Here is a 26,310-nt window from a genome sequence, read left to right on the forward strand (position 1 = left end):
TTCAATTGTGATGGAGAAAATAGATGCTTAATATGTCAGGCTCTCGTTCCGCAGGTAAACCGGCTGCGGCAGCCATTGAATCCGTTATTGACAGAAAATACAATTAGTTACGCCCAGATGGCCTTCAACAGAACTGAGTGCATCGGTCATGCCCTCCACACAAAACCAACCACTTCAGTTCATAACATACTTCTAGCAAACCGAGAATCCCTTGCTTTCTATTTTCCACTAATGGATGTTACATAATTATATTATTAACCGTGATCTGTGAGATTGAAGTAAAAAAAAGAACAATATTAGATTAAAGGTATCACGAAACAAGAAGAAGAAAAAAACATGAACCATGAAATCGGTCTTTAATAAGACAAAACAAGACAAGTCAGTGTTATCTCAGATTTTATTCAGCAAAGCATGTGCCTACAATATCTTACAAACAGAACAAAAACAGAGGGATTGTCCTCGTACAAACAGGTCAGCAGGTAGAACATTTACAATCATGCATCATGACGAGTCAAAGGGCTCGCGACGCCTCTCGCCAACACGAGGGAACTGGAGAAAGTGTGCGACGCAAGTTCAGACAAGAAGAGGACCTTCTACCACTTACAAATACAATTCACTCAAATGCTACGAGCCCGAAAGGAAGGACGAGGGGAAAGATCAATATGATCTGAGCATCAGGCAGCACCCGTGGAATTCGGTGTCATTTCCCATTGTCCTCCAGCAGCACTGAAAGGCCAACTTTAATGATCGCGGAAATGATGCATTTGCTGCAGTTATGAAGCAAAATGCGCTCACTTCATCAGCCATCAGAATGGTTTGAACTGATCTCACAAATCACACAAAAAAAAAAAAATAGACATGAGCAAATGTCTCCCGGCCTGAGAAAAAAAGCTTTAAAGAGGTTTCAAAGCAGGTTTATATGGAAGCTCATTTCCACCAGAGAAAAAAGATAAGTGCGACTTTTTTCGGCACAATTCAGATTTTTTTCTCATAGTTCTGAGAAAAAAGTCGGAATTGCGAGTCGAGGACACGAAGGATACACTTGATGCATCCTTCAAAATAAGCCAAATGAAGGACACAAAACGAAGTCGGACTTTCAAGGATCCGTGAAATTTGAGACAGCCTTCGACTGAGTTTGACGACGTGGCAGCCGAGATACGCAGCCTTACTAGGATGCAGCCTTCCGATTCAGAGGCACCCTAGAAGTTGAAATTGTGATAAAGTCAGAATTACGAGATGCAAACTTGCAATTACAAGTTTATAATTTGCAATTGTGCAATATAAACATGCAACTGTAAGACGAATTTAAAAAAAATTATTCACAATTGTGAGCATCTCGCAACTGAATTGCAATTACGATTTTTAAACCTTGAAATTGCAAAATATATACTTGCAGTTGTGGGGAAAAACAGTCAGAATTGAGAGATGCAAACTTGCAATTTTGAGTTTATAATCTGCAATTGCGCGATATAAACATGCAACTGTTAGAAAAAAGTCAGAATTGTGGAGATATACACTTGCAATCGTGAGAAAAAGTCAACATCTCGCAGTTGAATCGCAATTGTAACTTGCAATTACGCATTATAAACACAATTGAGAAAAGTCAGAATTGTGAGATACAAACTAGTAATTACAAGTTAATAACTTCCAATTGCAAGATATAAACTCGCAACTGTGAGGAAGTGAATTGTGAGATATAAAATTGCAATTGTGAGGGAAAAAAAGCGGAAACTACCGAGATCGAAACTCGCAATTATGAGTTCATAACTTTAAACTGCAAGCGATAAACTTGCAGTTGTGGCGGGAAAAAAACGGTCAGAATTAAGATATGCAAACTTGCAGCTACGAGTTTATCATTTGCAATTGTAAGATATGAACTCGCAATTGTGAGAAAAAAGTCAGAACTGAGAGATGCAAACTAGTAATTCCGAGTTTATAACTTGCAGTTACGAGATATACACACTGTTTATCTGTGAGAAAAGGTCAAAATTGTGAGATATACATCACAATTGAAGTATTGTGAGAAAAGCCACAGTTGTGAAGCAATTATGGGACAGTAAATTGTGAAGAAAAAGTTAATTGTGAGATATAAACTCACAATAGTGAGAAAATATTGTGAGACTAAAATTCACAATGACAGTTGTTTTAATTACGTGATGGAAACAAGCTTCCATAGGTTACTCAAAGCATTTTCAACTAACTTCAAAATCTATCAAACTAGTTATAATAGGATGGATTTGGGGAGTAAAACAAAAGCAGGTGCTCGTTCTTATTCATCAACAGAAAAAGCACAACTGAATCCCACTCTTCCACAGCCATTACTGCAGCTCGAACATGAAATGGGGAGGAAGTCGGTGTGAGCAGATTTATTTATTTCAACTCAAAATGCATACAGCAGGTTAAACTGAAGCAGGAAAAAGGTATTAAACAGGAGACAGCGATGAACATGGTTGACACAGTGCAAAGGCACATTAGTGTTTGTTTATTATGGGCTGTAATATTGGGAGAAAGAAAGTGAGTGCTGATGAACCATGACTGATGCAGCTTAAGAAGGCTGTAATTAGGCAAGGCATGATGGGAAAAATGGGTACGTCGATAAAGAGCAGTGTAACTTTGGAGGTGGGAAAGTACAAAGATGCAATGCTAAACCAAATAGGAGCATAAGCTAGACAGAACATTCGTAATACGTCTCATTCACATCTACTGGATATGATCACACATGCGTGATATGCGTTTCATTGGGTAGCAATAAAAAAAACGAATGACGATAATAATAAACAGTAGGTTTGGAAGGCAAAAATAAAACAGCAATTTGTCAGATATTGCACTAAGATTAAAACAAAACAGAGGCATTGCTGAAGTATCAAACTAGGCATTAAACGGAAAAAAAAAGGCAGGAAACACAATGGATGGTTGAGAAATGATTAAGAGTACAGATCGTTTTGTAAAAACAAAACTGGAAAACAAAGCAAGGTAATGTGATTACAAAAAAATAAAATATCTACAATAAAGATTTACATTTTTTTTGTTTACTTCAATGTTAAATGTACAAGAGGATTGCTGCTGCATCACTGCTGTTAATTTGCAGATTTTACAAATACATTCATTTGAAGTGTCCAGAAACCGATGTGGACCTAAATGACACGTGAAGCCCAAGGCCATGAACCATTGCGTTAATTCAGATTTAAGCACACAAATCCACCGATCCACGAACAGGCATTTTATCTCGACTCTCGAACGCGGTAACATTCTGAGTGAGATGACGTTTTGTCAAGTTTTTATTCCCATCCAATTGCATTTAAGAGGAATTGAATCGAGCACTGTGTCAACATCCACTCAGGCATCTCTTTTAGACACGTTCGCAGTCAAACCAACGTGGGGTTTGGATGATGATAGAAGCGTGTCAAACAAATGCCTGCTGTCATCACTAGAGGAACTCGTTCAAAGATCATGACCAGCAGCCTGATCATGGTACATGGCAGAGATCCACGCATCTGCCCGTCCTCAAAGAGGAATCGAAAGAAATGCCACTGCAGAATCTGCAATGGGCACATATGAAAGGGTCGGTTAAGACAAAGACACAAGAGGAATGACAAGGCAAAGGTCACCCCCAGAGAAATCAAATGTCACAGGGAGTAGGGTACACATTTGTGATCTGATGAGAATGGATCAAATTTAATGGAGGCGATATTCCCCATCTCTAGTCAAACACTTTCCTCTGTTGATACTGGATATACGGAACATTTACAAGATGGCACAGGGTGCAGGGGAAGCTCAGGCAGACTGCTTCTGGACTGAATTTAAGAGTCCTAAAATTATTTACACAGTAGATACAGGCACTTAAATGTCTTTGGTTGGAGTGACCCAACATTGCAGGAAAATGCATTCACAGAGCTTTTTTTTGTTTTGTTTTGCACCCTTCTCCTGGGTTCAGTAGGCAACATGTAGTTTTCTCACTTCCCTTTCCGATATGCTTCGGTTCAGATGTTCACCTTCCACCCCGTTTATCCTGCCGACAAGGCCACCTGTGAGAAAAACAGGCACTTTTAGTATTTTTAGCAACTAGGGCATGTTTGTTGTGATCTGGATGAGCAGCAACTACAGGCTCAGTTACAAATTAACTAGCTGACGAAATCGAAGAACGAACTGATGTGACTTCAATTAGAACAAAATCCGGCCGTTTTGAGAGTTCAAAACAACTTGCCAAAGCGAGCTTTCAGGAAAAGTTTGCTAGGGCTGGTAAACACCTTTGTACTATCATTGGTCCGTGGTGATTACATAATAGGTAGGTTTGTGCTGAGGCTCCTCCTTTGACGTGGACATTTTGGTAACACTTTACTTAAAGTCTGTAATTATAACCAGTTATAATGCACCTTTAGAAAGTATAATGCATTAAAACTCGACAAACAACCAATTTCAGATGGAACAAGTAATCTGGGAATATAACACATTATTTAACTTTGGTTACAATTATTTATGAACAGATATAATGCATTATAGATAAAGGCTTTAAAGTCAGCATGAAATAATTTTACAATTCGTATTTCTATATTTAATATTGTAGTGTTTACTGTAACTGATTTATCTGTGCACTTCATTAATTTTTAAAAAATGAATTTACCCTTATAATCTTTAATCAAATACGTTAACCTTCCCTCACCCCTCGAAACGACTTCTCTTCTCTTCCGGTCAGGTGCTATGTCGCGAGGGCGCATTTTTTTCGTTATACACAATACCTTCTTCAGGAAGGACTTGGGTCAAAAAGAGAGAAATATATGAGAAATAAAAGCTTTTTTTATGTAAAAAGTACTCAATATAGTCGGACGATCAGCTTGTCGTGACGGCTCACACTTAGGAATGCAGCGTGTGTGAACGCGCTTACAACGCTCCCACCTTATGTAGGGAGAGCTGAGAAAAAGGTTTTAAAGACGCCATAAAAGGCTTAAAATGAGTTAAATCTGTAGCATAAACCAGCAAAAAGTGAGGTAATATGCTCAGTAACATAGGTAGAAAAGATTTAGAGAGAAATACATTTATTTTAGAGATAGATCAAGTTTTTCTCCACAACTGAGTGCAAACTGGCATTCAAATCTGCCTCCATTTTGTAAGCAACGCCCAACTATCCAATCAATTCCCGAAGGACGAAATCAGGCCCGCCCAACATTTTTTCTAATTTCAGAAACAGTTTCACTCGGATATACGACACAAGGAGAAAAAGACAAAAGCCGACTTTAAAGGGTAACTAAACCCTAAAACTACTTTTTTTAGTTAATGATCTGCAAGACTGGGGCTTTATTAGTGCTGTTCATTGATTCGAGTAAATGCTTTGACATTTGGGTATAAAGTGTTTTAATTCTACAATATATGGTGTAAAAACGTCTGAGTGCTGCCCTCTTAAGGTTGAACGGTGGCTACTGCAGTTGAAGTTTCCTATTGGACGTTGTTTGCCATCGTGACGCATGTTGGCTCTTCCAACGAGTATGAGGTCTCTGCGGAACAAAAGTGGGTGTTTCAAAATTTGTGGGTGTTTTCAAACTGATGGGTGTTTATAAACCATGCAAATAAAATGAACCACTTCACCCGACCCTACCCAGCCCCTAAACCCTACCACACTGTGACGTGGGCAAATCAGGTAATGCTGTGAAAAACATCCTCCGTTCATGGCCTCGCCCACTGATCTAGTAATTCCTATTACTATCCTGCAGAGACCTTTACTTGCTTCCAATGGCTTACTACCCACGCCACAGGCACGAGCTCACCACACCCTAATCAATCCATCACTGCGGGTCTCAGATGCATGCCCACTGCTCAGCCCTGCCCTTGGTTCGTCCCCTCTGTCTCCGCTGGGCTCTGCCCAGTTTTCCAGCATTTTTAAAATATTGCCAGTGGGTGGAGTTAAGCTCTGATCAGGGGTTGAGTTACCCTTTAAGTAAAGTGTTACCAAAATTTTTACGGTTCATTTCTCCTGTTTAGTCGGTTGAGGTCAGATGTGGGTGAGTGAAAACATAAACACACTTGAGAGCCGCTTTATAGTAGAAAATGTTGTACTTCTGATGAAACGGGACACACTGACACTTTAATACGGTAAAGCTGTTTGATTTTAATGAATAAATTGTATAAAGTGCTATAAAAATAAACATGACGTGACTTTACTAGTGCCGAACTGCAGAGCTTGTGCAGACATATCTTTGCTATGATCAGATGCTTGCCGTTTTCTCAATTTTGTTGTGAGATTTTGTTATTGAGAGGAAAGCGCGCAGCACATATTTACATACTCATCTAAACGTCGCTCACAGCAGTGTGATAGTATATCGCTGGTCACATATTTTGAACTTTGTTTTACCCCCAAGCAAAGAATGAAAAAGAACTTTGCCGTGAGTATATCGGGGCCTTAATCACACAGATCATCTTATACACCAAGTCGTACCTTTTCTGAACAAAAATCTGGGTTGTTCTGTCGAACTTTGCCCGGCCTGCCCTTGATGACTGCATAGCAGAACATTGTGATGACCATCACAAACAGGAAGTAGCTGGTGTGCATGAGGTGCAGGTTAATGAGAGAGCGATCGTCCTATCGGGAAAGAGAACGCAATTTGCCTCTGTAAATACATGCTTTTACAAAGATTTGCACACAAATTGTAACAGTTTAGTTCATATTCTGTATAATAATTTAGTGATAAAAAGTGAATATCTGTGGCCATTACCTAATCACTTATCACTTTGAATTAACGAATATTAATGATTATGACTATACATATACACTCACCTAAAGGATTATTAGGAACACCATACTAATACTGTGTTTGACCCCCTTTCGCCTTCGGAACTGCCTTAAATCTACGTGGCATTGATTCAACAAGGTGCTGAAAGCATTCTTTAGAAATGTTGGCCCATATTGATAGGATAGCATCTTGCAGTTGATGGAGATTTGTGGGATGCACATCCAGGGCACGAAGCTCCCGTTCCACCACATCCCAAAGATGCTCTATTGGGTTGAGATCTGGTGACTGTGGGGGCCATTTTAGTACAGTGAACTCATTGTCATGTTCAAGAAACCAATTTGAAATGATTCAAGCTTTGTGACATGGTGCATTATCCTGCTGGAAGTAGCCATCAGAGGATGGGTACATGGTGGTCATAAAGGGATGGACATGGTCAGAAACAATGCTCAGGTAGGCCGTGGCATTTAAACGATGCCCAATTGGCACTAAGGGGCCTAAAGTGTGCCAAGAAAACATCCCCCACACCATTACACCACCACCACCAGCCTGCACAGTGGTAACGAGGCATGATGGATCCATGTTCTCATTCTGTTTACGCCAAATTCTGACTCTACCATCTGAATGACTCAACAGAAATCAAGACTCATCAGACCAGCCAACATTTTTCCAGTCTTCAACTGTCCAATTTTGGTGAGCTTGTGAAAATTGTAGCCTCTTTTTGCTATTTGTAGTGGAGATGAGTGGTACCCGGTGGGGTCTTCTGCTGTTGTAGCCCATCCGCCTCAAGGTTGTGCGTGTTGTGGCTTCACAAATGCTTTGCTGCATACCTCGGTTGTAACGAGTGGTTATTTCAGTCAAAGTTGCTCTTCTATCAGCTTGAATCAGTCGGCCCATTCTCCTCTGACCTCAAACATCAACAAGGCATTTCCGCCCACAGGACTGCCGCATACTGGATGTTTTTCCCTTTCCACACCATTCTTTGTAAACCCTAGAAATGGTTGTGCGTGAAAATCCCAGTAACTGAGCAGATTGTGAAATACTCAGACCGGCCCGTCTGGCACCAACAACCATGCCACGCTCAAAATTGCTTAAAATCACCTTTCTTTCCCATTCTGACATTCAGTTTGGAGTTCAGGAGATTGTCTTGACCAGGACCACACCCCTAAATGCATTGAAGCAACTGCCATGTGATTGGTTGATTAGATAATTGCATTAATGAGAAATTGAACAGGTGTTCCTAATAATCCTTAAGTGAGTGTATATTGTAGTGTAAATGCTGTAAAAAAAAATACACATTTACAAATCAATAAATAGGGTCAATAGCAGGTCAAATAAAATGAAAAATAATAACAATAATATTAAATGTTTCATAAATAAATAAAAAAATCCCTGTAATGGACTGGGATCCACATGACCCTACAGAGTAAAAGCCAAAGACTCTACAAATAATTTCTTTGCCTAAAGAATCCTGCAAGCACTTTACTATTTTTCCTTTACTCAGATTGCAGAAAATGAGTGTTGATGATGCTGTATGTTACTGGGTCTGATAAATGCAAATGCAGATTCCACTTTTCAGATTTTTTGCTTCGGTTTTACGCATATTATGGTGACTTCTTTGTGGCAATTTTTCTAAACTTAGATAAGAAATATCACAATATATTGTATCATAACCCATGTATCGTGACACACATCATATAGCCTGATTCTTGTTGATACACAGCCCTAATAAATAAAAGATTCACTGTGCATCATAGACGTATTTTTTTATTATAACAGGAGTTTTCACTGATATCCGCCTCATTGCTTATAAAGTGAGCTCTCTTTGCTCTGTTTCTGTATATAATCAGTTCGTAATTTGACAGTAGATGCTGCAAGTTGTGACAACCATATTAAAATGCGGGACTGAATATGAAATCGTGATGTTTGACATTGTATTAATTATAGCAACAAATAGAACAAACAAAACCTCATATGTCGAAACAGGTCTGTCCATTAAGTGTTGCAGTGTGAATGCAACAGACCTGCCACATGTTCTGTAAACTGTAATGTGTTTCTTTGTTTCTCATTTTATTAATTACCTTTTTATTTGATGTTTTTAATAACATTTTTACTTGATTGAAGAATATTTAAAGGCATCATGCTAATGTTTTAAAGTATTATTTATGTATAATTATAAATAGCATTAATAATTAACTACTTTTTTACAATAGTTTTTGCTATGGCACTGAAATTGATAAAGAGAACGATTAAGTTTTACTGGTATTGGTACAGACTAGAGCTGCACGATTGTGAATAAATTGAGAATCACAATTTTTTTTGCTTCAAACAGAGATCACGATTCTCAGACAACTAAACAAAATAACATGTAATTTACTACTGGTTCTGACAAAATGTTAATTGCTGCAGTCTATTTAAATATTTAAATTAATAATAATAATAATAATAATAATAATTAAAAAAAAAATCAAATGAATGATTCAATGACTCGCTCATAAATACTTCATTACTGGATGAATCAGCGGTTTTGAATAAAAAAAAAATCTCTTGAATGAATGATTCAACAATTGTTTTTTTTTAACTTGTCGCCACCTTGTGGCATAAAGATGTAATCGATACAATCGCTGTTTGAAACGTTAAAGGGATAGTTCACCCAAAAATGAAAATTAGCCCATATTTTACTCACCCTCAAGTCATCGTAGGTGTATATGACTTTCTTCTTTCAGACGAATAAAATCTGAGTTATATTACAAAAGTCCAGGCTAATCCAAGCATTAGAATAGCAGTAATAGTTGCTCTGTTTTTGAAGTCCATAAAAAGTGTATCTGCCCATCAAATAACGTGCTCCACGCGGCTCTGGGGTGTTAATAAAGGCCTTTTGAAGCGAATCGATGCGTTTGTGTAAAAAAAAAAAATCCATATTTAAAACTTTATCAAGTAAACTTTCGACCGACGCCTTCCCTGTTCAATTTATGGAAAAATTGTTGAAATTTCCCCTGCCGATCTAAAGACTAACGCAACCAGGTCCGCTCGTCATGACGTCACGTACGCATCTTGAGTTTCACTTTCAACATTCAACACTTTTCCATGGAAGGTGGTCGGTCGAAAGTTTACGTGATAAAGATTTAAATATGAATGTTTTTCTAAAACAAACACATCGATTTGCTTCAGAAGGCCTTTATTAACACCCCTGAGACACGTGGAACACGTTATTTGACGGACAGATGCACTTTTTATGGACTTCAAAAACAGAGCAACTATGAATCAAATTCTAATCCTTGGATTAGCCTGGACTTTTGTAATCTAACTCAGATTTTATTCGTCTGAAAGAAGAATGTCATATACACCTCGGATGACTTGGGGGTGAGTAAATTATGGGCTAATTTTCATTTTTGGGTGAACTATCCCTTTAAGTTTCTTTCAAATGGTGGTGCTCTATTTGAATCGCTTCCGTAGACATTGGTGTTTATATCCAAACTATAAACTTTTATCCCAGTACTTCTGTGATAATTCGAATTATTGCATGACAGAAATAATGATACTGTGTCGTTGAAAGCCATTTCATACCTACACATGATAATTGCTCTCTGTGTGTTGCGTGGGTGTTTGAAATGAGATCTTTTAACGATTAATCTTGCAGCTGTAGTACATGACAACTGTTTGGTATCATGACAACACTACTACGCTAATGTGTTGTGGGTGATTATCAGAACATCTCTATACTATATGGTTGCAAAGATGTTTTGAGTTTGTGTGTTGCTATGTTTTTGTTAGGGTGTTCGAAATGGTGCCAGGGCATTGCTATGTGGTTGCTAGGGTGTTTTATCTGCTATACATTGTTACTGTACTTTTACAAGACATTTAAATCACAAAATGTCACCATCAAATGCTGAAACACTCACATCTGGAACGATGACAGTGAGCTTGGGATTCAGTGTGTGATACACCTTCCCAATGGCACCTTTGTAACACCAGAATGGGTTGTACTCCTGCGTGTACTTAGTGTCCGAGTCTCGTGCTGTGGTGAAAATCTTGTACCAGGATGTGGCATTGCTGTAGGTCTCTGGGACACAGTGAGGCGGCTGCCTGCAGAGGATTTGCAAAAACAAGGCATCAATTACTCATTCAAGATGAAGGAAACAAATTAAAAAACAAAAACAAAAAAAGCTTTGGTTATGTAATAATTTGCATTGTGTTACCGCTCTGTGTACATTCTTTCTGTTTTTCTTTGGCTGTCTGGATCAGTTAAACACTCATTTGTTTACTCAGTTGTTAGTTACTCAGCACACAAACAAATGTACAGAGGTAATCCACAGCTGAAAGCCAACGGCAGTATTTGAGAGCACATCTTAAAGATACAAAATAAACAGTGGTGGAGATTGGGGTAAGATGTATCAGTGGGTAAGTTGTACCACCCCATTATCTTACAAACTGCACATACGTTTGTATTTTAGAAAGAGCACATAATACCAGGGTCATTGTTTTAACTAAAACCTATTTTTATTACTTGAAATAAAATAAAACTTTAAACAACTTAAACGCATTTCATTTCAGCTAGTTGCTAAACAATATTTCTCATTTTGCTTTTGTTCAACTTGATGTACTAAAATAACTAAAACCGAAATAAAAAAGATAATATTTTGCCAGAAAAATTACTACAATTTTCAAAAAAAGAGAAGATATATATATACGATTAATAATACGATTATTTAAATGTGTTGCCTAATGTGTCTGAGGGTACAGTAACACAACAGCGACGTAATACAAACGTAAACCATTAAAAAAAAATATATATGACAATTTATAAAATAAAATATGAAAATAATCTAATTTGAAAATGTTGTAAACGGTTTCAGTACATTCAAATATTTCGAATTTTATACTTTTCTAATTTCAGTTGATAACAGACATCCTTGTATATTACACAAGTTGCACAACTTACTCCACATTCCCCCTACATCAGGGATGGGGAACGTTGATACTGGAGGGCCACTCTCTTGCAGAGTTTAGCCCCAACCCTGAAAAAAAAAACCTCACCTGCCTGTAACTTTAGGCCATGTCCACACTAATACGTTGTTTTAAGTCAACGAAAACGTAGCTTTTGGAAAACGCTCTGCAAAGCGGAGAAAACGCTGTCTTCGTGTCGTAGTGTGGACTGTGAAGACGGAGGTATTTGAGAACGATGACGCATGTTTAGTCATGTGACGCATATTGTACCAATAGATATGTATGTTTATACCGCTATTGTGCCAGTTATGTACTATTCACTTTCACACACTTGCTAAAATATGTTACTTTGAACACTTCATATCACAGTCCTGCAAGGATGACAGAAAACATACTCGCATTTACTGTCCTGTGGGAAAACATGAGAACAGTTGCGTTTTAGACCAACCATGGTTGACCGAGTGCGACCTGGACGCATCAGTGAATGGGGAGATATTTTGCTAAATAAAATGATCCTGCCAGAAGAATTGTGTGATAACTTTTATAATGTCTGTATCATCTCAGTGAGCTTTTATGAGGTTTTACACATGCGCAGTAAGTTGAATTTGGCGTGTACTGCCGGTTCAGTGTGGATGAGAAACGTTTGGAAAACGTTAGTGTGGACGGCGAGCGTTTTGAAACGAAAACAGCGTTTTCAAATCTATCCAGATTAATGTAGACGTAGCCATAGTAATCCTCAATACCTTGATTAGCTGTGTGCTTGATTAGGGTTCGAGCTAAACTCTGCAAGAGTTCTTCCCCACCCCTGCCCTACGAGAATGACCTGCAATGTGATTAGGGACATATGTTTCTATAGACACTTACACTGTGACTGGGAAGACATTACTGACTGCTGTGATGGTCATACAAGTGCTGAAAACCATCTGCTCACAACGACCGTGCAGAACACACTCATCTGAGTTCCAGGCTACCGGCAGAGTGAAAGTGATGTTCATCTCTTCATGGGCCTCTCTGCCTTTAATGACACAAACACACCCACACAGAGTCAGCATGTTCTGTAAAACAAAGGGAGCTTAGATGTGCCTGCAAGTGATATCTAGAAGGTATTCAGCTCCGGGCTCTCTCCCACTGTTATCCCTTCATGCACAATGGACCATTGTTTTAACTGGACTATGTTCAGTTACAACACCAGGAGAGAGAAAAAACACAGCAATGACTCTCCACGCTGATCTGTTGACTAAAATAGACAGTCATAAGCTGAATAATGTTCAAAATTTCTAAACGTACTCAATGTAAATTTCAATACAACTTCCACAACCGATGTCCTTCAGGTTTAAGAATATGTTGTGCACTACCATTCAAAACTTTGAGGTCAGCAAAAGAGACAGTTAAGACATTCATAATGTTACAAAAGGTTTCTTATGTCAAAGAAATACACTATGTTGCCAAAAGTATTGGGACACCCCTGCAAATCCTAAAATTCAGGAGTTCCAATCACTTCCATGGCCAAAGGTGTATAGAAATCAAGCACCTAGGCATGCAGACGCTTCTACAATAATTTGTGAAAGAATGGGTCGCTCTCAGGAGCTCAGTGAATTCAAGTGTGGTACCGTGATAGGTTGCCACCTGTGTAATTCAAGAAAGTCCCTTCAAGAAATTTCCTCACTACTAAATATTCCATGGTCAACTGTTAGTGGCATTATCACAAAGTGGAAGCAATTGCGAACAACACCAATTCAGCCACAAAGTGGTAGGCCGCGTAAAAATCACAGCGCGGGGTCAGCGCAAGCTGAGGTGCATAGTGCGCAGAAGTCGCCAACTTTCTGTAGAGTCAATAGCTACAGACCTCCAAACATCCTGTGGCCTTCAGATTAGCTCAAGAACAGTGCGTAGAGAGCTTCATGGAATGGGTTTCCATGGCCGAGCAGCTGCATCCAAGACTTACATCAAGTGTAATGAAAAGTGTCGGATGCAGTGGTGTAAAGCTCGCCACCACTGGACTCTAGAGCAGTGGAGAAGTGTTCTCTGGGGTGACGAATCACGCTTCTCTGTCTGGCAATCCGATGAATGAGTCTGGGTTTGGCAGTTGCCAGGGGAACGGTACCTGCCTGACTGCATTGTGCCAAGTGTAACGATTGGTGGAGGGGGGGGGATTATGGAGTGGGGTTGTTTTTAGGGCTGGGCTTGGCCCCTTAGTTCAAGCGAAAGGAACTCTTAATGCTTCAGCATACCGAGACCTTTTGGACAATTTCATACTCTCAACTATGAAATGGCCCCTTCCTGTTCCAACATGACTGCCCACCAGTGCACAAAGCAAGGTCCATAAAGACATGGATGAGCGAGTTTGGTGTGGAGGAACTTGACTGGCCTGCACAGAGTCCTGACCTCAACCCGATAGAACATATTTGGATTGAATTAGAACAGAGACTGAAAAAAAAGAGTTTGCATTTGTGTTTCTCTTATAGCGGGGGAAGGGAATATATATATATGCATTAAACATAAGCTTGTTTCATTGGTCTTTCCCATAGACTGAAAAAAAATATGGACGTAGTGTCCGTGACGTCACCCATAGGATTACGATGAGCCGTTCTGAAGAGCAAAGTATGGACGAGATGGCCGTTGCCATCTTGGCAGCATGTCACTCCCGGATAAAAATGGGCAAAAAGGCGGGACGTGGGCGGAGCTGAAGTGACGCGATGACTAACGGACAGCAGATAAATGGCTATCCACCTGTCACTCAAAGTGGCCACGCCCTTAATTATGCAGAGCTTTAATGCTTTATATAATGTAATTCACCCCCTCACAGTTGTCATGAAGGGCAAAATTAGCCGTATAGACCAAAACCACAATTTGTACCAGGCTGTAAACATGTTTTAATCTGCTGTAAAGTTGGCCATTTTAACATGGGGCTCAATGAGATTCTGCTCCCTTCTGGAGCCTGTCTCTAGCGGCCAGTCGATGAATTGCAGTATATGTCACTTCCGTATTGGCTTCAAGAGAAACTGCGGGAGGTTGCCGCTTGGTCTTTCCCTACAAAAAAGGAGATAAAAGCTGTATTTGCATACCTAGAAAATCTATGTACTGGCTCAAACATAGGTACAGTACTTTCCCATCAAGGAAGTGCAAACTGAGTGCATACTAGGGATGGGCAACAGTGGTCGAGTAATCGAGTACTCGAACGTGACAGCGATCATCGATCATGAGAACGATGATCGCCCTGAAAAAAAAATATTTGTCTCTTTTTTTTTTATTGGTTATTGCGTCGTTTTGCGCGGTACCGGAGGTCTGATTGGTTAGCGTTATACAGCACGCCTCCAGAGTCCAGACTGAGGCGTGCACTGCAGTGATGTCTGGAATCACTGTGATCATTGAATGGTTAGTACAAGATGTGCAGCGCCAATCTGTCATAGCCTACACAGCATTATAATGAGAACACGATGGAAATTAGAATGCTGTAAATGATCTGTGCTTAGTTCCCCGTGTATCAGCTGATCCACAGAGAAACTAGCGAGAATTCGCATTCGCGTCCTTTTCTGCAGATGCACGTTGTAAGATTACTTTTATGTTGTCTATCTGGTTAATCTAATATAAGAAGCGTTTGGTTGAGCTTAATAAGCTAGCAAAGCGCTGCTGTTATACCGGCTGTTGTTCATTCTCTTCAGTTTCAGCTCAAACGCATATTTCATGCTCGACATGATGGTTTAGAGACAGTCAACTTCTTTTTAGATAGGCTATTTCTTTCTCAGAATCATTGACATTAGTAATGCAGCAGTGCTATACTGTTCTCGTATTTTTTAACAGTAGACCTAGTTTATTTAAAGTTGTTTTTCGTTATGAGTTCGAAAACGCGCAGTGATGTCTGTAAACGCTTCGATCATGAATAATAAAATTAAGTGCATGATGTGCAGAGTCAATCTGTTAAAGCATTATAATTAGTGCTGTCAGTTAAACGCGTTATTAACGACGTTAACGCAAACCTATTTTAACGGCGTCAATTTTTTTATCGCGAGATTAACGTTCTTTTTGGTCTAACAAACTTTGTAGTTTTTTCACATGCTGTTGCAGCAACTAGTAACGTTAGAAAAACTACAACACCACTCCGGATGTAGCTAGACCGGAAACAAAACATCATGCACGCTGCGGCTGCCCACACTTGTGGGCCATTAAAAGAGTAGACGTGGATGGCAAGCGTGAGACGCCGAAATGAGAAACGTATTATGCCATGGTTTAACTCAGGGGTCTTCAACTAAAAGTGCTTGTCTTGAGCGCTGCTTTCTGCTCTGGTGGTGCATTCACACCGGACGCGAATGAAGCGTTTTGCGCGAGTGATTTAAGTCAATGCAAAGACGCAAATAGACATTCTGCGGCGCGAATTAAGCGGCGTGCATGTCGCGTCATTCGCGTCCGGTGTGAACGCACCTGCATGCTTGACCGCGCGTCTGGGTCTGAACGTAACAGTGAGCATTGCAACGTTAACTGTTTCATTAGCCTACGTCAAAAGGCTTCGCGGTCCGGATTTGGACCGGAGTCCGCTAGTTGGCGACCCCTGGTTTAACTGCACTATAGGCGGAGTCCTAGTTTACCTTGCATGTGCACTTTGTAATTTTATTTTGTATCACCCTGTTTTGATCCCTTAGAAAGGGCTGTTGAAGGGGCTGTTTGTGCAACAAAGTATTTTTTTTCACCCTTTTATTGATGGACAGTGTTACATTGTGTGAGCGATTATTTGCTCCAAGTGTGAATGACTGCTTCAAGTGAGAATGTTGGTGTGAAATCGAACACTACAGTATGCCAATGTTGTTTTCAATAAAACAAACATTTGAACAAAGCAAGCCGATCCACTTTTCTATGTTGATAAGAGCATTAAAATAAGAAAAAATAATGGGACAAAAAGAAATCAAGGGACATTTAGAATAAAAAAAAATGTGCGATTAATTGTGATTAATTGTGAGTTAACTATGGCATTAATGCGATTAATCGCGATTAAATATTTTAATCGTTTGACAGCACTAATTATAATGAGAACAGGATTTTAATAAAATGTTGTTTCTGTGTGCTTTCTTTGTCCGTGTATCAGCGTTGTTAAGGGAAGCGCGCATTCAAAATGTTCTGTTTCAAACCCTTCGCCTGTAAAATCTAGCATGCTGAAGTTCACGTGCGCATTCACGTCCTTTTGTGTTGATTTATGTCGTAATAGGTTCATAATAATCTTCATATTAATATTGATATATGGTGCGTTTGGTTGAGTTAATTAACCAGCTAGCAAGCTCTGCAGGGTGGTGTTATTTCACAGTTTCAGCTCAAAGGCAATGCTCGATATTACTGACTTGGTTATTTGAGACAGTCATTTTATAAAGATGTTTATTTTTCAAAGACATTTATGCATCATAATCTAGCAGTTATTTTTTGTTTTATATGTTCATGTTTTCATATACCTGTTTTCATGTCACGTTTGTATTTGTCACAACCTTTTTCATAACAGTTTTCATTATCTCAATGACGGACATGCCCCGCCCCCGAGTACTCGAGTACTCGTTTTTGAAACCTATCGATGATCGAAATGAGAAATTGACAAAAATGCCCATCCCTAGTGCATACCACATGGAGGTATGTTATCAGATGACATTCAGGTTAAATTTCTACCAAAAAACTGAGACATACCAGCAAGGCCAACTTGCTGCCCAAGCACACTGGCATAAAGGTGGGTAATATTGCGCGAGTAGCCGCCAAATGGCCTCAGCGGATCCAGGGTCAATGTGATGGGCACAGAGATGTTGATCAAACCAGGGTCCTCCAGCAGGGGCGGTGACTGGGTGCTGGAACGCGTCTGGCTACTGGTCACTGTGCTTTCTGGTGTAATGGACTCATTCAAGCTGTGCTTGAGGGTCTCGTTTTCTGAGATGCAAAAGTCAAGCTCGTTGAATCGGAGAAGGAAGGTGTTCCAATCCTGGGGGGGAAAAAAAACACGATACAACGGTCACAAAAGTAAATTCAAAGGAAAGCTTATCGCCAGCATTTCCTGATATATATTTATGCAGTCTCATACCTGCATGTCTATTACAGTGTTGTTTTATTATCTAAAACTATTAAAATAATTTTAAGTAATTGAAATAAAAATAAATTCACTAAAGTAAGATAAAAAATATTAGATGGAAAACTTTGCAAATATTGCCCTGGTGTCTAACTGAAATAAGTCCAAGTTGAAGTAATACAATTTCTAAAATGAAAACTTAATAAAAAAAGAAAAGGAAACAAACAAACAAAAAAAACTGCTAAATTGCATTACTAAGACTACAACTAAAATGAAAACTGAAAATATAAAAATAAAGCTAATTCAAAATACATACATAATACATATACTATTATTTAGATAGTCTATAAATAATACTAAAATAACACTGGTCTACTAATCATTAACTATTATGTTAGCAAGTATTTTCAATGGTTCATGGCTCACACATTTGTGGTAAACCAAGTTATTTTCTACCTCGGTCATTTCAGGTGATTTGATCTCCTTGATCTTAAAGAAGTATCCTATAGTGAGGAAAGCAATAGCCACAGCACTGACGCTGACCATAAAAATGACCAGCGGTGGACGGTTACTTATGTAGATCTTCAGATTCTCCAGTGGATTCAACAACAACACCTGCAACAAGAGAAAAGTCCCACAAGCTTAGGGAAACTTTCACCTGCATCAACACTTGCATTGAATGAATTCTAATTCATTTTTGTCATCTTCTGTTCAGAGTAAGAACTGGTTTGCATTCTCAATCCTACCTGCAAGGCACAAATGTTTGCCATGTGCCAACCTACGGCTCCAAGTCAATATTTGGGTCTAGTTCATTTATTTGTTCTCTCTTCACTTGACAAAGAGTTGAACTGTGAAATTTCACAACTTGTTTTACAGTCATTTATACAGCTAACACCAGTCAATGGCAGATCTTGATTTAAATTTGAAAAAAAGTCTTGCTTGTTTTCGCACAATATTAATATCAAAGAGGGTTATTGATTACAAAATCGAGTATTATTGCAGTTACGAATGATTAGAGGACTAAAGCTCTGTAGATTAAATTGTGTGGAAAACAAACAGAGATACTGTCAAATGGTTTTAGAAATACAAGCAGAAACTCCACACCCCACACACACATACTTACAAACTCAAACAAGCAATGGCTGAATGAGCTGACAAAAATAATAAAGAGACAATACTCTCAGTGAATACCTTGAGCTCTTCTGTGCGGCTTAAATCGTTCACAAATCCTGAAAAACTGTTTTACAACTAATCAAATTAAAACCTGTAAATAGTGACAGAGCCAATAAACCTTCTTTCCCCTTAAATTGTAGAAGCAAAACCGTAACATGCATTAGAAGCTCATGCTGGCTTGTGCGTAATGTGAGACATATGTAACAATACCTCCAGTTATCTTGAGGTGAAGCATATGTTTCCAGCCTTGTATTTTGAATATGAAAATAAACTCACAGACACCAACATCCTATCAGACCCTATTGTGATGTTCAGTTCAGTTAATGGTTGTTAAACATGCATTCTTCATCACGATCTAATCAATATTTAATTAATTGAGGTATATGTAATTTAGGCCTGCCGCGATTGGTCGATACAATCGACTGCATCGACACTGTTAATTAGTCGACGTCCATATTTTTAGTCGACTAGGTAAGTTGGGTACGATATGAAATTGTTTTAGTACCGGTACTTTAGAAATGAGAGCACTCTAATAAGAGCAGTATTTCTTAATTTGCGTAAATGTGTGACAGCAGGAGTGAGGACGTGTGTGTGAGCTCTGCTTCCACCGTTCACTAAACAATGGAAGCAGAACAGTCAAATGTATACGCACAGCTCAGGAAAAAGAAAACAACATAAGTGCGGCGTGGCCGGGACGTGCTCGCGTGCGCTGCCGGACTCTGACCTGAAGCGCGCACAGCAGTTTAAAACTAATGTAAAAATGCACGTCCTGGCGAGTATTCGGGTAAACGCAGTCAGATATGTCTTTAGTGAACATAAACAGAGTTGAATGAGAAATCGGGTGTTACAATGAATTTGGTCCGTGCAGCTCTTAAAGGGCCGGACCTAATATTCTGTGTGAAGCAGGGCAGGAACATGCCGGCCTAGTGAGTAAATAGGGTTTTTTAACCCTAAAATAATGATAAAACAATTAATAATAAGTTCTGTCATATTATTCAATCCCTTTAACAGTTTTTTGCCATGGTATCGATTCAGTATCGTTATTGAGGTATTTTAGTCTGGTATTGTATCGAAGTCATAATTTTGGTATCGTGACAACACTATTCTATATAAAAAGTATTTGCTGATATTCTCTTTTTTTTGTTCTGTTGGTTTACAAATTTGTACCTTTTTACATTTTTACTCTTTTAGTTTTACATTTTGTCAAGGGCTTGTTTACATTTATACTTTTTTATGGTACACTGCTGAAGGCCAATGTTGCAAGTTAAATTAAATGTTTTTAAATAAAATTGTTGAAAATTTTTGGGATAAATTAGTCGATAGATTAATCGATTAATCAATAAATTAGTCGATAGATTAATCTATTTAAAAATAGTCGTTAGTGGCAGCCCTAATGTAATTATAATCTTTGCTATAATACAGTTATGCATTTTTATTTAAAATGTGTCAACAGCCAGCATTCTGATCAATAATGGCTAAAGTAAGAAATCACAGCTGATATTCCTTCAAAATAGTATTCTCAAAAGTACCAACTTCGGTACTGCAGGGCTCCAGACTAACTTTTTTCACTAGGAGCACAGTGGCCCCCAACTGAAAATTTTAGGGGCGCACACCGTAAATCAACATGCTAACCAAATCTACTAATTTCCACTGTATTACTAATAGGGATCGGTATCGTTAAGGTTTTAATGGTTTTACTACTGTTACCTATACTGCTTATCGATACTTTAAAGGGTAACTCAACCCTAAACCAACTTTTTTTTAGTTAAGGATCTGTAATACTGGGGCTTTATTAATGCTGTTCATTGATTCGAGTAAATGTTTTGACATTTGAGTTTAAAGTGTTTTAATTATATAAAATATGGTGTAAAACCGCCAAAGTGCTGCCCTCTTAAGGTTGAACGGTGGCTACTGCAGTTGAATTTTCCTATTGGACGTTGTGGTACATCGTGACGTAGGATGGTACCTCCAACGGCTCACTATCCGCGCCCCTGGCACGAGCTCACCACGCCCTCAGAAATGTTTCCCCCAATCACATGATGAGAACTGCTTCACTCCAGTATGAACTGTCATGTTACATGAAGTAGAAACATTATGAATGAAACTGACTTGACACATGCTTTAACATTGTATTGAAGAAAATACGGTTAAATAATGCAGTTGTCAGTACACGTCAGGCTTTTCTTGCGATATTATTGCCGCCCATGATGTGTACAGAATTTTCATACATGAGACACGCTTTCAAACCCTGACACGCAAGTGGTTGCCGCGGACGCAGATAGATTAGGTCAGTTCTCTTGCGCTGCTGCTTCACTAGCATCGTCTGCATCGGGAGTTAACGCAGTTTGAGCCAGCGGCTCGCATTGATAAGGCTCCGGGTTTGTGTCTACAGACAATCCACCCTCCTCCACTTCAGGTGAAGGTAGGAGAAATGACCGCTCTGTTGCAAAGCTGGCGTCACTCCAGTCATTCTCCATCTTTGCGACTCGCGAGTCTGACAGCTGTCAATCAATCCATCACTGCGGGTCTCAGGTGCACGCCCTCTGCTCAGCCCCGCCCTCGGTTCATCCCCTCTGTCTCCGCTGGGCTCTGCCCACTTTTCCAGCATTTTTCAAAATTTGCCAGTGGGTGGAGTTAAGCTCTGAGCAGGGGTTTAGTTACCCTTTAACAGTATTCTTACCGGTTCTTTTTATTATACTTTATATTTTTTATTTAAAAAAAAAAACATAATTAAGAACATAATTAACATGGCTTTATAATCTGAAAATTAAAATATCTATAGCAAAAGAAACCGCAAAGTTTGAACAAAAATATAAAACATCTATTTGTAAATGGACCAGTTTGCAGGCATTCGGAAGGTCTGCTAACATTAATATTACAGTAAAGAACAAACCTACAAAGAAATCTAATAAAGTAATGAAATGTAAAATAACACTGCATAGTTTTCACTGTATAAATTGATAAATGAATGCTTATAAAAGCTAAAGTTATTAATTCAAGAGATGTGAATATTTTCTATTTGCCTTTTGTTCGATTCGAATTAATGGCTCAATCGTCAGCAGGTTTATTAGACGCTGCCCCTTTAAGACCGATTGAATGTAGAACTAATAATATCATATTCTCCTATTTCTCCAAACTATTTACACCCATTTAAGATATAAACTGTTAAAATAACTACTCTCTAATCTGGTCATTTTGACACCGGCTATTTGTTGTTTATTTGATGGTTTAGACGCGCACACGAAGCCTAAAATATTAAGTGCAAGTCGGTCCATTTCGCAGCACACACGCCTCCTTGAAGTTGGAAACAGCGTCTCTTGCGCAGATTATTGTGCATTTAATAGCTCTTTATTATCAAACACATCCCGCAGTTTAGCAACAGTAGAGACTGCAGTTTACAACAATCACTGAATCTGACGTTTAGTTTAGGTTTAGGGAGAAATGACAGCTCAGCTGTGAAGGGAAGGATGTCGTGCTCGACTGAACACGGCTATAGGAATAGTTTTACCTCATACCATCTTTTTATAATTCTTGGAAGCCAAAATTGAAAATAAAAATTGATTAATATCACAGCACATCCCTAAAGTTTAAGCAGACTAAACTTTTGTTTAGTTCTTGGCCATCGTCACTCATTAAAGCTGACTGTGGTGTTGTGTTTGCTGTAGCTCCACGTGAGAGAGCGCTCGCTTTCGCTCTCTTCTGGATTGCGAATGGCAAAAATGCATCACGGACAAATGGTTTAATATTATCTCATATAGAAACGGCTGGCAAAGATAGAATTTGCCAGACATAACGTCTATCAATTATAATTAGTAAGTGTATTTTCTTAATTTCTCCAGTACCGACAGCAGGCAAATTTACTGGTCGCACATGTGCGACTGGATGTAAAATTCAGTCGCACACTCTCAAATTTTAGCCGCAAAATGTGACCATTTAGTCGCACTCTGGAGCCCTGTACTGAAATTTTTTCGGTACTGTTAAGCGGAATCGTAAACACCTCTGATTGGCCATTGTGCTTACGCGCTCATCAAACATGTCTGTGATTGGCTACAATGATCAGCGCTTCAAAAACATGTTGTAAAAACCAATGACGGTCTTCACAGAGCACTTACACAGATACACACAGGAGCGTTTGAATGCAGATGTCTATCAGCAGACCCGTCTCAAGTCAAAACACTTTCAAACACTTCCATGTGCTTTCAAACGCTCCCATGCGTTGATCATTGTGGAAAATCAGAGACATATCCGATGAGCCAGTAAGCACAATGGCCAGTCAGGGGTGCTTACGATTCCACTCAACAGCGCTCAAAGTCTCATTATTTAAATTTCGGTAACGACTTGGTACCGAAGTCGGTACTTTTAACAACACTACTTCCAATTGATCCATCACACTGCAAAGTAAAATTCACAGTGAAGATCAAGTAACATTTTAGCAAATCTAAAAGGTCATCGAAGTATTCAATAGAACAGAGTTCCTCAAATCAGGTCTTGGAGGGCCACTGCCCTGCAGTGTTCAGTTCCAACCCCAATCATAAGCCGCATTTCCACCAGGAAAAATCGGTCCCAGGAACTTTTCCCCCCCAGACCTATTGCTGTCTGCATTTCCATCTGTCTACTAGTGGTCAACCGATATTGTTTTTTTTAAGGCCGATGCCGAGAGAGCAGGTTGACCGATGGCCGATATAAAGCCGCTATATAATATACATAATATATATTTATTTTAATTAATATTTATTAAATTAAAAATATGAAAATACATTTTTAAAAATGGATCTTTAAAATATACATGCTTATATGGCAACTTATGATTCTGAAACCATATTACAGTATTTTTCACAAATAAAGTAATTGTTCAAAAATATATGTATAAAAAGGAAGTAAACAATGTAGGCTAACGGCACTCAGTAATCTGGTACGTTTTTGCACACTGGTAATCATATTTGTTTCAAATACAGACAAGGTAGCACTAATTTAACATAAAGCACTGTGTAAAATACATTAATATGATATGACATAGTGGTCAACTAAATATAGCGCAGCATATTTTAAAATCATGGATTTAAAGTTTGTCGCGTCTCCAGTGAAGCTGAACTCTCCTGTCCGCATTCACTTCGCACGGAGCGACCGTCACGCACAGAAACACATTAATGCAGGCTAAAAATGTGCACTTCAGAAGATCTCACGGCTGGATCTGATTAAATCTGAAAGGATTGTGAAATTAAATGTTTATTAGATATTGAGAGATTTGTTTTAATTATATAGATGCGTATTAGCTGAATGTTGACGGTAAATTTGAAAGTATAATAGCCTATTGTTTGCCTTTCCGTTGCTAATAATATAAAAGCAAACGCTATACTTTTTCGCAAACCGATTACTTTCTGTGTTTAACAGGTCTATATAATAACATTAGATATGACTGTTTAACAGAGGCCGTAAACTATTGAAGACAGAAGAAGTGTGATGAGGCGCTTCTGTTCTCAGGCACTGGCGTTTTTTAGCACCACCCATCAAAATAAAAGTCTGGCACACCATCAAAGTCCCGCTTCTAACACATCGGCCAATCGGAAAAATGCAGCATGAACTCAACCAATCGGCATGTTGAGCGGCCAAGTCCCACCACTCGAAAGTTCCTGAACTTTGAAAAAGTACTACAGCTCAAGTAGGGACTTTCTGAGGGGGAAATTTTTACCCAGAACTTCATTTAGACCCTGGTCCCTGTGGTCTAAAGTCACTGAGTACCACCCAAAGTCCCTAGTTCCCGGGGAAAATTCTTGCGTTGGAATTGGAAACCTGAAACACCTGAGGAAGCTAGTCATGGTCTTCAGAGTTACTAGAAAATTGCAGGCAAGTGAGTTTGATCATAGTTTGAGCTAAACTCTGCAGGACATTGGCCCTACAGGGCTGGATTTAAGGAACCCTGACATCGAATGTTAACATTCTGTCAATTCACACTGACCAAGACGGACAATCACAGGATTACAGTACACTCTAAAAAAAAAAAGGTTCTATATTGCACCAAAAATGGTTCTTGGCTCGTAATCATAGGGGAACCTTTTTTAGTGCTATATAGCACCAATTTTGGTGCTTCAGTGGTTCTTCAGCGGTTCTTCAGAGGTTCTTCAGCGGTTCTTCAGAGGTTCTTCACCGGTTCTTTGACTAAGGTGCTAAATAGCACCTCTGAAGAACCGCTGAAGAACCACTGAAGCACCAAAATTGGTGCTATATAGCACTAAAAAAGGTTCCCCTATGAATACGAGCCTTTTTTTTTAGAGTGTATGCTACTTATCCGACATTCCACGACCCGACAAAAACTAATTGAACAGGTTCAATCCGTGAAAACAAGTGCCAACTAACGGCAACAGACCCTGATCTGACAAAATCGTTGGTCGGCAAGTGTCTGTGCAGTGTGAATTGGCCTATAGAATGCAAGTGTTGTCCGCTTTTTCAGTGGTTGGTTCTGGAAGAATTTTTCCCGTTGGGATTTTTTAAAAAGTCTTCCTTTAATAGTTATAAGCCATGAACCAAACAAACCATCTTCAAGGTGAATCACAACATCAGAAACTTAGACTTGAAGCAAAGTAGTATTTGAAAATCTGGCAAAAACCAATTTCAAGATTGTGTACTTGAGGGATAGTTCACCCAAAAATGAAAATTAGCCCATGATTTACTCACCCTCAAGTCATCCTAGGTGTAAATGACATTCTTCTTTCAGAAGAATAAAATCAAAAAGTTATATTTAAAAAGTTTTAAAGATTATCCATCATATAACTGCTCCATACGGCTCCGGGGGGTTAATAAAGGCCCTCTGAAGCGAAGTGGCGCATTTGTGTAAGAAAAATATCCCTATTTAAAACTTTATAAAGTAAATTATCTAGCTTCCACCAGAATCACCTTCTGTATTCAACTTGACAAGACGTGTAGCGCCTCTCGCAGTTCAAAATGCTTACGCTACATCCGACAACATTGCACACCAGTTACGTTATTTTCTGATCTGGCTAGCTAGATATTTTACTTTATAAAGTTTTAAATATGGATATTTTTCTTACACAAACGCATTGCTTTGCTTCAGAAGGCCTTTATTAACCCCCCCCCCCCCCCCCCCCCCCCGGAGCCGTGTGGAGCAGTTATATGATGGATATAGATGCACTTTCATAGACAAAACTAAGCATCATTCACTGCCATTATAAAGCTTGGATTAGCCAGGACTTTTTTAATATAACTCTGATTTTATTCGTCTGAAAGAAGAAAGTCATATACACCTAGGATGACTTGAGGGTGAGTAAATCATGGGCTACTTTTCATTTTTGGGTGAACTATCCCTTTAACTGCTTTAATGAGGGAAAGAACTAATCTAATGAGGCAATCCAAAAGAATCAAATTGATGGCGAAATATAAACGATTGATTTAAAGATACAGAAACAATATATTTTACGGGTATTG

At 38.9% G+C, this 26,310-nt stretch overlaps 1 protein-coding gene across 1 annotated transcript in view; it reads right to left on the reverse strand.

Annotated features, from left to right (window-relative positions):
- Window positions 1–379: 379 nt before the first annotated feature.
- tmem248 (transmembrane protein 248) overlaps window positions 380–26,310 on the reverse strand; it is a 28,647-nt gene continuing 2,716 nt past the window's right edge. The window contains exons 2-7 of the mRNA XM_079814802.1: window positions 18,154–18,312; window positions 17,328–17,613; window positions 12,531–12,681; window positions 10,622–10,805; window positions 6,428–6,571; window positions 380–4,025 (exon numbers count right to left, since the gene is read on the reverse strand). Coding sequence (XP_079670928.1) covers window positions 4,005–4,025; window positions 6,428–6,571; window positions 10,622–10,805; window positions 12,531–12,681; window positions 17,328–17,613; window positions 18,154–18,312 — 945 coding nt within the window. The 3' untranslated portion in view covers window positions 380–4,004. The remainder of the gene's footprint in view (window positions 4,026–6,427; window positions 6,572–10,621; window positions 10,806–12,530; window positions 12,682–17,327; window positions 17,614–18,153; window positions 18,313–26,310) is intronic.

Source organism: Gobio gobio, assembly GCF_949357685.1.
Source record: "Gobio gobio genome assembly, chromosome: 4".
NCBI classification, from domain to species: Eukaryota; Metazoa; Chordata; class Actinopteri; order Cypriniformes; family Gobionidae; genus Gobio; species Gobio gobio.